General features: G+C 46.7%; 1 protein-coding gene across 1 annotated transcript; it reads left to right on the plus strand.

Moving 5' to 3' along the window:
• Window positions 1–1,082: 1,082 nt before the first annotated feature.
• Window positions 1,083–13,060, plus strand: PSMF1 (proteasome inhibitor subunit 1). The gene is made up of 7 exons (XM_073580784.1): window positions 1,083–1,282; window positions 8,436–8,582; window positions 9,636–9,718; window positions 10,025–10,198; window positions 10,270–10,323; window positions 11,930–12,076; window positions 12,184–13,060. The coding sequence occupies exons 1-7, from the start codon at window positions 1,148–1,150 to the stop codon at window positions 12,233–12,235; spliced, it is 792 nt and encodes a 263-aa protein (XP_073436885.1). The 5' UTR covers window positions 1,083–1,147; the 3' UTR covers window positions 12,236–13,060.
• The last annotated feature ends 272 nt before the right edge of the window (window positions 13,061–13,332 follow it).

Below are 13,332 nucleotides of genomic sequence, written 5' to 3' on the forward strand. Positions count from 1 at the left end.
GTAAAATCGTCCTCTGTGCGCCAGGTCTAGTAGCTCTAGTTCATACTCCGCAAGAACCACTATTCTCGTGTAGGACACCCGAGGAAGGAGGCGTACTGATGACTGGTCGACAAGGGTGAATGGTGGAGCTAGGAGTCAATGGCTCCCTGGCTACAATGTAGTTTGCAATCTTATCCGTATCCTGAGGACGCAGATAGAACTGAAAATGGCGCCAGTGCGGTGTGTCACCTGTCAGTGATGAACTCCCCCCAGTATGCAGTGAGCTCCCTCTAGTGGCAGATGCAGAGAGCCAGGATCTTATCATGTGCATTTGTCTAGAGAGGGGATTTATAACCACTGAACTCTGCGGATAATATTACGACAGACAGAATTTTAAACAAGTTTACGTAACAAAAAAAAAGACTTTTTTCTAGTTATATAGTGCATATAGCTGAAATGGTCATTTGTCATGGTCAATGGTCAATGGTCATCTGAAGACCCACCTCTTCCGACAAGCCTATAACCTGCAGTAACCACCGATCGACCAAACCGCTGCACGACCAGCTCTACCCTCGCCTACTGTATTATCACCCATCCCTTGAAGATTGTGAGCCCTCGCGGGCAGGGTCCTCTCTCCTCCTGTACCAGTTATGACTTGTATTGTTTAAGATTATTGTACTTGTTTTTATGTATACCCCCCTCACATGTAAAGCGCCATGGAATAAATGGCGCTATAACAATAATAATAATAATAATAATAATAATAATTTGCACCTTGTTCCTCTTGGTGAGTGCAGATAATTCTATCTGTGCCTGCAGTCCCATGTATTTTTGCATGGATCCAGTATTTTAGTAGCTTGTATACAGCAAAACAAGCTCCTGTTCCCCCAGGACCGCACAGTATGTATATTCCCCACCCCCATCTCTGGTAGCAGCTATTGATCCACACAGCTCTGCAGTGCACTGTGCTGTGATCTGAGCAGCTCGACTGCCTGGCGACATCTAGTGGCGGTTTGCCCGCAAGACACCAGAGCTGTCTTAAAAGAAAAACCTATCCAGCGCCATCTAGTGGTGAAGCCTGGAAATGCACACGGAAATATCGCGGGTTTCAGTGGTGGGCCGGAACCGTTGGGTGGTGTCACGTGCTCTGCTGATAGCCACAAACAACATGGCGTCTCCCGGCATAGAGCTGCTGTTAGAACTGGCATCTACTGAGATCACTAGGCCCCAGGATCCGCTCATCTGCTTCATCCACTGGGAGCTGATCAACCACGGTCTCCGCATCCTTGGCCTAAGCGAGCAGGTGATGCGCAGCTCCTCCCTGCTGTGTACATGTCATACACTGTGCAGCCCACATACTTCAGCAGTGTCACCCCTGCCCTGCTAGGAACGCCTGTGTCTCCCCTGTCCGGCCGGGAACGCCTGTGTCGCCCCTGTCCGGCCGGGAACGCCTGTGTCTCCCCTGTCCGGCCGGGAACGCCTGTGTCGCCCCTGTCCGGCCGGGAACGCCTGTGTCGCCCCTGTCCGGCCGGGAATGCCTGTGTCTCCCCTGTCCGTCCGGGAACGCCTGTGTCGCCCCTGTCCGGCCGGGAACGCCTGTGTCGCCCCTGTCCGGCCGGGAACGCCTGTGTCTCCCCTGTCCGGCCGGGAACGCCTGTGTCTCCCCTGTCCGGCCGGGAACGCCTGTGTCGCCCCTGTCCGGCCGGGAACGCCTGTGTCGCCCCTGTCCGGCCGGGAACGCCTGTGTCTCCCCTGTCCGTCCGGGAACGCCTGTGTCTCCCCTGTCCGTCCGGGAACGCCTGTGTCTCCCCTGTCCGTCCGGAAACGCCTGTGTCGCCCCTGTCCGTCCGGGAACGCCTGTGTCGCCCCTGTCCGTCCGGGAACGCCTGTGTCGCCCCTGTCCGTCCGGGAACGCCTGTGTCGCCCCTGTCCGTCCGGGAACGCCTGTGTCGCCCCTGTCCGTCCGGGAACGCCTGTGTCGCCCCTGTCCGTCCGGGAACGCCTGTGTCGCCCCTGTCCGTCCGGGAACGCCTGTGTCGCCCCTGTCCGTCCGGGAACGCCTGTGTCTCCCCTGTCCGTCCGGGAACGCCTGTGTCTCCCCTGTCCGTCCGGGAACGCCTGTGTCGCCCCTGTCCGTCCGGGAACGCCTGTGTCGCCCCTGTCCGTCCGGGAACGCCTGTGTCGCCCCTGTCCGTCCGGGAACGCCTGTGTCGCCCCTGTCCGGCCAATAAATGGATACCCCCTCTACCTAATAATAGTAGTCACCCCTGCCTGCATATAAGTAATTGTGTCACCCCTGTCTGCCTATAAGTAGATATTCCCCCCACCTAATAATAATGGTGTATAAATAAGTGTCACCACAGCCTACAAATAGTTGTCCCCCCTGACCAGCCTGCCTAATAATAGGTGTCACCTTTGCTCATAAAGTATTGTCACTCAGCTGCTTATAAACAATCTCCCCTGCCTGTCTGCCTCAGTCCTGCCTGCTGATAGTTTTGTCACCCCACCTGCTTATAAATAGTTATGTCTCCCTTGCCTGCCTAGAAAGAGTTGGCGCTCCTCTGCCTGCTTATAGATGTATCCTCTCTTGCCTGCGTATTAAGTTGTCACTTCTGCCAGCTTATAAACAGATATACCCCTGCTGCGGTATAAATGGTTGTCACCCCTGCCTGTCTATAAAGAGTTGGCGCTCCTCTGCCTGGGTATAATTAGGTGACTCTCCTTATTGCTTAGAAATACTGTAGGTGTCACCCAGTCGACTTATAAATAGGTCACTGAATATAATGGCTGGGCACAACTGGTTCGGTGAGGCAGCAGTGCGGCACGCCAAGGGATGCGATCAGAAAATCATATGTCGTTTTATGATAGTGTCAGCATATATCTCCAATGTGTACAATGGCCAACGATTCAGTCATCTGTGGACCTTATACTGCCTTAGGCCTCCTTCACACGTCTGTGTCTCCGGTACGTGTGGTGACAGTTCTCACACGTACCAGAGACACGTTACACACGTAGACCCATTCAAATTACCGTAATGGGTCTGTGCACGTGTCAGTGTGTTTCCACGGACAAAACACGCTGACATGTCCATTTTCTCCTGGATGCACGGACGGCAAAATGTCCCGCACACTGAGAACACATGTTGATGTCCTCCGTGAGACACGCATCGGCACCAGGGAGGAAGATCTACAGTAAGCACTGCTCACCGGCAGCAGGTGCTGAAGACGGCTCTCATCATTCTCCCCTGCTCTGCCAGTGAGCAGAGGAGAATGATGAGCAGTATATTAAAGTCCGAACGACAGCAGGTGGTGGCTTTTGGGACTCTTACCCCATCATCAGTAGTAATAGAGATGAATCTGTGCTGCACTTTATGTACATTCTCAGTAGTGACTGGTGCTGTGGGGTCAGAGTGGAGATGAATCTGTGCTGCACTTTATGTACATGTTCAGTAGTGACCGATGCTGTGGGGTCGGAGTGGAGATGAATCTGTGCTGCACTTTATGTACATGCTCAGTAGTGACCGGTGCTGTGAGGTCGTAATGGAGATGAATCTGTGCTGCACTTTATGTACATGCTCAGTAGTGACCGGTTCTGTGGCGTCGTAGTGGAGATAAATCTGTGCTGCACTTTATGTACCTGCTCAGTAGTGACCGGTGCTGTGAGGTCGGAGTGGAGATGAATCTGTGCTGCACTTTATGTACATGCTCAGTAGTGTCCGGTGCTGTGAGGTCGTAATGGAGATGAATCTGTGCTGCACTTTATGCACATGCTCAGTAGTCACCGGTGCTGTGGGGTCGGAGTGGAGATGAATCTGTGCTGCACTTTATGTACATGCTCAGTAGTGACCGGTGCTGTGGAGTCATAATGGAGATGAATCTGTGCTGCACTTTATGTACATGCTCAGTAGTGACCGGTGCTGTGAGGTCGTAATGGAGATGAATCTGTGCTGCACTTTATGTACATGCTCAGTAGTGACCGGTGCTATGGGGTCGGAGGTGAGATGAATCTGTGCTGCACTTTATGTACATGCTCAGTAGTCACCGGTGCTGTGGGGTTGGAGTGGAGATGAATCTGTGCTGCACTTTATGTACATGCTCAGTAGTGACCGGTGCTGTGGGGTCGGAGGTGAGATGAATCTGTGCTGCACTTTATGTACATGCTCAGTAGTCACCGATGCTGTGGGGTCGGAGTGAAGATGAATCTGTGCTGCACTTTATGTACATTCTCAGTAGTGACCGGTGCTGTGGAGTCATAATGGAGATGAATCTGTGCTGCACTTTATGTACATGCTCAGTAGTGACCGGTGCTGTGGGGTCGGAGGTGAGATGAATCTGTGCTGCACTTTATGTACATGCTCAGTAGTGACCGATGCTGTGGGGTCGGAGTGGAGATGAATCTGTGCTGCACTTTATGTACATGCTCAGTAGTGACCGGTGCTGTGGAGTCATAATGGAGATGAATCTGTGCTGCACTTTATGTACATGCTCAGTAGTGACCAGTGCTGTGGGGTCATAATGGAGATGAATCTGTGCTGCACTTTATGTACATTCTCAGTAGTGACTGGTGCTGTGGGGTCGGAGGTGAGATGAATCTGTGCTGCACTTTATATGCATGCTCAGTAGTGACCAGTGCTGTGGGATCGGAGTGGAGATGAATCTGTGCTGCACTTTATGTACATGCTCAGTAGTGACCGGTGCTGTGGGATCGGAGTGGAGATGAATCTGTGCTGCACTTTATGTACATGCTCAGTAGTGACCGGTGCTGTGGGGTCGGAGTGGAGATGAATCTGTGCTGCACTTTATGTACATGATCAGTAGTGACCGGTACCTGGGTGATGAAATCCATCTTGTGGTTGTTGTTTAATCTCTATTTTCAGTTATGAGTTAGTGATATGCTCGTGCATCGGGGTGGGCCTATGGGGGATCTTCATGTGGTGCTCTCGTTAGGTTTTCATGTGTAGGACCTGAACGCATATGTACTATGCGTAGAATTAATTTGTTTGCTGTTCTCCTGATTGTCATTAAAAAAAAAATATGAATATGGGGCAGGTGCCAGCGGCGCCATTTGATAGCTGCCACTGTGCAGGCGCGACCGGCGCCATATTCATTATGTAAACTATGGGACAGGTCAGTGAGGGATCAGGGACCCGTCAGAAGCCAAACAGATGAATACCTAAGCAGAGCACCACATGAAGACCCCACATAGCTCACCCCAGAGCACGAGCATATCTAACTCAAAACTGAAAATAAAGATTATACAACAACCACAAGACGGATTTTATCACCCAGGTATCATGGTAATCAGTATAGTGGCACCAACCTGACACTGTCTGTAGGTTACTGTGCACAATCCTGCTGACAGGTGTCATCCCTGCCTACACATAGATAGGAGTCTCTTCCACCTAATTCATAGCTGTCTCCCCTGCCAGCTCAGAAATAACTTACATTTACCTGCCTACATCTTAAAGGCAACCTGTCACCTTGTAAAATTATTTTTACCTGCAGATATACGGTTAACCTGAAGGGTAATAACATTGCTAGGTTGTTAAGCCGCCTTACTGAAAGAGGAACCTACATTGAGGAAATTAACTTATTTCCTCCCGGGAGCCGCCAGCTTTCAGTCATAGAAGTAGTGCAGGGAGCGGCTCCAGTCATTGCTGACGCACCGCTCTCTATACTGCGAGCTGCAGCTGTAGGCACGCCCCAGCACTTTGATTGACAGCCCACTCTGCAGTGCATCTGTGAGCTATCAATCAAAATAACGGGGCGTGCTTAGCATCATCGCTCATTTTACGGTGACTGTAGCCCATCTCTGCACCTCCTCTATGACTAAAAGCTGGCAACTCCTGGGAGGAAATGTACTTATTTCCTCCCAGTAGCTGCACTTTCGGTAAGTCGCCTTGGCAGCATTGTAACGCTATTTACCTGTAGATTAACCCTATATCTGCAGATAGGTTTTTTTTTTTCCAAGGTGACAGGTTCCATTTAAGGCTCACATACACATAAGTCAGACAAACCTGTTGATTTTGGTCGATCGACTGTTCAATGTGTATGGGGCCTCCCGACTCTCTCGTGACAATCACGTGGAATTTCATACCTACAGTCATGGCCAAAAGTTTTGAGAATGACACAAATATTAATTTTTACAAAGTCTACTGCTTCATTTTTTCTAATGGCAATTTGCACATACTCCAGAATGTTATAAAGAGTGATCAGCTTAACAGCAATTACTTGCAAAGTCAATATTTGCCTAGAAAATTAACTTTATCCCCCAAAACACATTTCAACATCATTGCAGCCCTGCCTTAAAAGGACCAGCTAACATCGTTTCAGTGATTGCTCCATTAACACAGGTGTGGGTGTTGATGAGGACAGGGCTGGAGATCAATCTGTCATGATTAAGTAAGAATGACACCACTGGACACTTTAAAAGGAGGCTGGTGCTTGGCATCATTGTTTCTCTTCTGTTAACCATGGTTATCTCTAAAGAAACACGTGCAGTCATCATTGCACTGCACAAAATGGCCTAACAGGGAAGAGTATCGCAGCTAGAAAGATTGCACCTCAGTCAACAATCTATCGCATCATCAAGAACTTCAAGGAGAGAGGTTCCCTTGTTGCGAAAAAGGCTCCAGGGCGCCCAAGAAAGACCAGCAAGCGACAGGACCGTCTCCTGTTTCAGCTGCGGGATCGGGCTACCAGCAGTGCAGAGCTTGCTCAGGAATGGCAGCAGGCGGGTGTGAGTGCATCTGCACGCACTGTGAGGCGGAGACTCTTGGAGCAAGGCCTGGTCTCAAGGAGGGCAGCAAAGAAGCCACTTCTCTACAGAAAAAACATCATGGACAGACTGATATTCTGCAAGAGGTACAGGGAGTGGACTGCTGAGGACTGGGGTAAAGTCATTTTCTCTGATGAATCCCCTTTTCGATTGTTTGGGACATCTGGAAAACGGCTTATTCGGAGAAGACCAGGTGAGCGCTACCACCAGTCTTGTCTCATGCCAACTGTCAAGCATCATGAAACCATTCATGTGTGGGGTTGCTTCTCAGCCAAGGGAATGGGCTCTCTCTCAGTCTTGCCTAAAAACACAGCCATGAATAAAGAATGGTACCAAAATGTCCTCCAAGAGCAACTTCTCCCAACCGTCCAAGAGCAGTTTGGCGATCAACAATGCCTTTTTCAAAATGATGGAGCACCTTGCCATAAAGCAAAGGTGATAACTAAATGGCTCAGGGAACAAAACAGAGATTTTGGGACCATGGCCTAGAAACTCCCCAGATCTTAATCCCATTGAGAACTTGTGGTCAATCATCAAGAGACGGGTGGACAAACAAAAACCTTCAAATTCAGACAAAATAAAAGCATTGATTTTGCAAGAATGGACTGCTATCAGTCAGGATTTGATCCAGAAGTTGATTGAGAGCATGCCAGGGAGAATTGCTGAGGTCCTGAAGAAGAAGGGTCAACACTGCAAATATTGACTGGCTGCATTAACTCATTCTAACTGTCAATATAACCTTTTGTTACTCATAATATGATTCCAATTATAGTTCTGTATGTGATAAAAAAATCTGACAAACACACATAAAAACCAGAGGGCAGCAGATCATGTGAAAATATAATATTTGTGTCATTCTCAAAACTTTTGGCCATGACTGTAGTTAGTGCTGAGCTTGAGTGCCCGTCTGCTTATAGTATTTGAACACGCCGAAGATACTCTATGTTCGAGTCCCTGCGGCTGCTTGTCTCGTGGGTGTTCAACAGCCGCCACACATACAGGGAATCCCTGTTTGTTAGGCAATCCCTGCATGTGTTGCAGCTGTCGAACAGCCATGAGACATGCAGCCGCAGGGACTCGAACACATTAATCGTGCAAGTGAAGATGCTCTAATAGCACATGATTGTGCTCTAATAATACGTCATCCAAGGACGCTCGCTCATCACTACAACTAATCCTTTTATTCCTAGCCAAAATAAAAGGGATCAGACAGAGCAAGCATATGTATGGGGGAATCAGGAGGAATAGATGTAATTTAAAGGGAATTTAACATGAATTGCTGGATTCACGATTGCAGCAAGGTATATTGTGCCAGTTCAGAGACAATATACATAGAAGATTCAGCCATGGACCATAGCTGCATATGAGTGTAGTCCGGCTCTTCCCAGTGCTGCTGAAGGTGATCAGGTCTTCCCCTACTTATAAGCATCAGTGCTGGGAAGTGTCGGCCAAGGGCAGTGCAACTAGTCCCGGTTCCCAGATAGATCTTCAACAGTTAATGAAGGTGTATGGGCTTCCTTACCGTGTCAGCCATGCCTGCTTATAACTAGTAAAAAAAAAAATGGCTCTTTCCACACCTCCTATGTGACTATAAATACTAGTGGGCAATTGTAGATAGTGTTCAGAGTAGATTGTTACATGATGTGCCCACCCACCTCCACAGCTTCTCTCACCTGCAGGCAGGAGCTCAGGAGACGGGCACTGAGCGGCTTCCGGCTGGATGGGCCAACAACAAGGAGCTATACACCCTGCGCTATGGACGTGGGACATCACAGATCCTACTTAAAGCACTGACTGTGGAGGACACCCTGATAGTCAATGCAATGGTAAGCTTGCAACCTTCAATTTATTCCTGTGTTGCATCAAAAATCTGTAATGAAGCTACTGCAGATTATTGTGACTGAACATCTACCTTGTTTTGTGTATACAGCATTGTAAACAGGGCTGTGGAGTCGGTAAGCCAAACCTGCGACTCCGACTCCGACTCCTCAATTTCCCTTACACCGACTCCAACTCCGACTCCACGACTCCGACTCCGACTCCCACACATATTGCTTATATTTAAGTGAAAAATTTATTGTAGTACAATGTGAACCTCAGACATTTAATCATTTTTATGATCCAATAATCAAGATATTTAGATAGAACAGAATATATATTGGTGTACTACCCGGTTTTCATTCTTTTTGGTACAGATACGATATGGATAGACAGATATGGATAAATGGATAGATAGAGCAGATTTCTAATCTGCTTTTGCTATTGAAAACATTATCTATGAGCTCAAAAACCTTTCAGGTGATGCGGTTTTTTAAAAATATGATCAGCTTTTGCAGCTGAAAATCGTATCCTCAAAAAACACAGGAAAAACGCTGTGTGTGAATGTAGCCTTAGATCAGGAATAGAACAGCCATTTATAGGACATTTCATAACTTTCCCAAACTCCTATGAAAAAATATTCAGCACATCCTGCATTGAATTACTGTACCCAATTTATTATATATTTTAGGAGTCGGAGTCGGTCCATTTTATACCGACTCTAACTCCGACTCCACCAAAATGAGCACCGACTCCGACTCCACAGCCCTGATTGTAAACCTACATGTGTCCATGGTTACTGTCTACACACAACCCCTGCGTGGGAGTGCAGCATCAGACTACACAGGAATTGTTTTGTAGTCTGTAACCATGGAGATTCATAGGATCTGTAGACACAAACTCTACTTTTTTCATCAAGGCTTAAAGTAAAATTACTTTATTTTGGATGCACGTGAAAATAAAAGTGGTTGTGAAAGACTGTCCTGGATTAGCGTCCACCAGTAATCTGTCATTTGTGTCCATTAGGATGTAGAATAGACCGCTGTGCTTACTTCTTGCAGGAACTTCAGTCGGACAAGGTTTCTGATGTCACCTTGAAGATCGAGGACTTCATAGACAGTTCCCACCTCAAGCAGTACCAAGGGTCAGTGTGCCTGCTCTATGGTGGTGGGCTTATTATTTACCATCAGTAGAGATTATCAAGAAGAGGGAGTGAAGGGACCCATGGCCGTGACTACAGGACCAGGCCACACAATGCTTGTGTGTAGTCATTGAGACACATTAGTCAGTATACACAAAGTGGACGCAGAATTACTATTACAAATTTGTTGAAAATTTTTATTTTAGATGAATTGGAGACAAATGGTTGCATAATCTTAAGTGTATATTCAGAGCGATCCAAGGTGCTGATTTAAAGATGTGCCTGATGTGGTCACCTTTTCTATTGTAGCGTGTATAAAAATCCTGTGGAGCTGAAGCGCCAGTTGGAAGCTAAGCTTTTAACCCCTTTATTTGGCTCCAAAAAGGAGAATGTGAAGGCCGAGAAACCACGGGAGAGGCCTCAAGCAGATGATAATCCCCTAAGGGTTCCCACCAGGAACCCACCATCACGTCACCCACCCTGGTAGGTTCCTCCAGTCACTTTTTTCTCCTTACTTTGCTTACCTCCAGTCCAATGTTACATCTCTTCTGTAGGACAGACCCTCCTGGACACTTTCCATACGGTGCAGCAGACCTGGACCCCCTGGGGTGAGTTCCCTCAGGCCCATACGTTTGTATGTAACGACCTAAGTAGATTTATTCTAAGCTCCAACAGCTGGCATCGATCCATCAATGTACTCATACCGGGCCATATGTAACACTATAATGCCTAATGCCCTTATTACCCGGACACATATAGGTTGTACATAGCTCTGCTCTTTGTCTGTCTTCAAGATTGCTGACTGTTTCTAATAACAACCAGCAGAATAGTGAGTGCAGCTCTGGTGTATAATACAGGATGTGACTCAGGATCAATAAATGATAACTCACTTAACATTAAGTAAAGTTGTTATGCAGCTTCTAACCCTAAAAAGAATAGTGTTAAGAGGTTATTTTTCTCACCCCATCCCTCCAAAAAACCCAGCAAGTTATCACCAATTCATGGGAGGTAGGCATGTTCGACCTCTGCTCCATTTTTTTTCTCCATAGGTCTGCCAGAGGAATCTGAGCGCTGGGACCCCTTGCGATCAGCAAATTATCCCCTACCCTATTTGTAGGGAATAACTTGTTTTTTGGGGGAATAACCCTTTAGTATTTTTTAATTTAATAAGAAAAACAGTCTACATATTATGCTTGGAAGAAAGCAGCAATGTTTTTCTTTCCTCGCCTACTACAGTGGGAAAAAAAGTATTTAGTCAGCCACCAATTGTGCAAGTTCTCTCACTTAAATAGATGAGAGGCCTGTAATTGACATCATAGGTAGACCACAACTATGAGAGTCAAAATGAGAACACAAGGTCAGAAAATCACCTTGTCTGATTTGGCAAGATTTATTTTTCAAATTATGGTGGAAAATAAGTATTTGGTCACCTAAAAACATGCAAGATTTCTGGCTCTCACAGACGTGTAGCTTCTTCTTTAAGAGTCTCCTCTGTCCTCCACTCATTACTTCTAGTAATGGCACCTGTTTGAACTTGTTATCAGTATAAAAGACATCTGTCCACAACCTCAAACAGTCACACTCTAAACTCTACTGTGGTGAAGATCAAAGAGCTGTCGAAGGACGCCAGAAACAAAATTGTAGCCCTGCACGAGGCAGGGAAGACTGAATCTGCAATAGGCAAGCTGCTTGGTGTGATGAAATCAACTGTGGGAGCAATAATAAGAAAATGGAAGCCATACAAGACCACTGATAATCTCCCTTAATCTGGGGCTTTTTTTTTTTTATTTATGTACAGCGCAGAAGCAGTTGATGAATAGCAGTAGTCCCATCAGCTGACACCAGTGACCGGAGGTAAACGTTATACCTTCGATCACAGCTGAGTGCTCACGCTCTCTTTTGACAGCGTGACAGTGCGACAAACACCTGGTCTTCGGGCAGCCGGACCCGAACAGTACAGAACTTTACTGTTCGGATTTGCCCATCTCTACTCCTGAGGACTGCAGTGAAGCGGCACAGGCCGCTCTTTCTTTTTTCCATAACCCGAGCGTCATAGACGCCTGCAGCTTGCTTCACTAAAGACGACACCCAGTGTATTAGATGACCTCCGACTTTTGATAAGATTTTCAGGGGTTAAAAAGTTGTCTTATACGCTGGAAAATATGGTATCTTTTCTACTGTATAACACACAGTCGACTTATTGCCTTCCTACAGAGGACACTCTGGGGGTATGATCATGGATCCCTTCCTTGCTGGCCGTACCAGACCGAGACCTGATCCACTAGGTTGCCTTCCTCCTGGAGCGGTTCCTCCTGGGGCACGTTTTGATCCCTTTGGGCCTATCGGTTCTGGTCGTCCTGGGTGAGTAAAATAAGCAAATCCCCAGTTTTTATTTTTTTATTTTTTTTTGTTATATGGGTTGAGGTTTGTGTAGGATGAATAGTGATGATGTCCCTGTTCCTTCACAGGCCTGATCCTGATCATCTGCCACCCCCAGGATATGACGACATGTTCATGTGATGAACCACAAAGGCCACTGAGTAGGAGTTGATGTTTTCTTCCATATTATTTGGGCCAATCTAAAATATTACAAGGCCAAGTCGCTGCTTTGTGCTTTGTAAATGAATTAAACTGGACTTGAAGACGTCCTGCTGATCCCAGCTGCTTTGGTTTCTCCAACATATGTGACCTCAACTGAGTGCCTCCTAGCAAACGTGACTACTTCATGTGGATGTGGTCTCTTTGCGGCATATCAAAACTTATACTAAAAAATATGGCTGTGTAAAGGCAGGCTCTTCCTGCAGCATGTCGCCTCTCCATGAGCTCTCTGTTACCAGTCATTTGCGGTTGGTCTATTGCCTTTATCAGTCATTTCAGGCTGGGGAAAGGCAGCCACTGCACTGTTGATAAGTAAGACAAGTGTCAGAAAATGCAAATATGAAATGTATTTGCCCCCTGATCACTTTATAGTGAGGTCTCCAGTGCTAAGACCCTCCTAGAGACGTGAACATCTACATATGTTTGAGTTGCTTGTCTTATAACGCCACCGATCTGTTACAAGCTGCAGACAGCAAGGGTTAATATTAATTAATAGCACAACACACTGTGGTATTATTCTGCTTTATTACAAACTGGTAACGACACAATGAAGAGAATCCTTGGCATAAATCTCTGATGAATAGCGCACAGGCGGAGTGAGGCTTTGTATATTTCATGTAAATTCTACTGCCGGTGACCGGGTGAGCGCTCCCTTATCTCGCCCCCAGTGTTGGTTTTCACCATGGACTTGCTGTAGAATTTAGTTTTTTTTGTGAACTTTTTAATAAATCAGCAGAATTTAATTGATTGGTGAGATGGTTCCGGTATCCTTGATGCAACATCATCACCAGACTCGCGTCTTACAGGTTACTTTTTACATTGCCGTCGGCACATTCAATGCACTTAACCACCTCCACAAAATGAATAAATAAAAAATTGTACAAATAAACTTCATAGCTCAGATGCATCTAAAAATATATATAATTAAGGACTTTTACAGTCTTGATCAAAAACCTCCTATGCCGATTTACAGTGCTTTGAAAATATATTCATACCCCGTAAACTTTTTTTCATGTTAC

The sequence above is a fragment of the Dendrobates tinctorius genome, unplaced genomic scaffold (genome assembly GCF_039654945.1).
Source record: "Dendrobates tinctorius isolate UK_male_01 unplaced genomic scaffold, ASM3965494v1 ptg000065l, whole genome shotgun sequence".
NCBI classification, from domain to species: domain Eukaryota; kingdom Metazoa; phylum Chordata; class Amphibia; order Anura; family Dendrobatidae; genus Dendrobates; species Dendrobates tinctorius.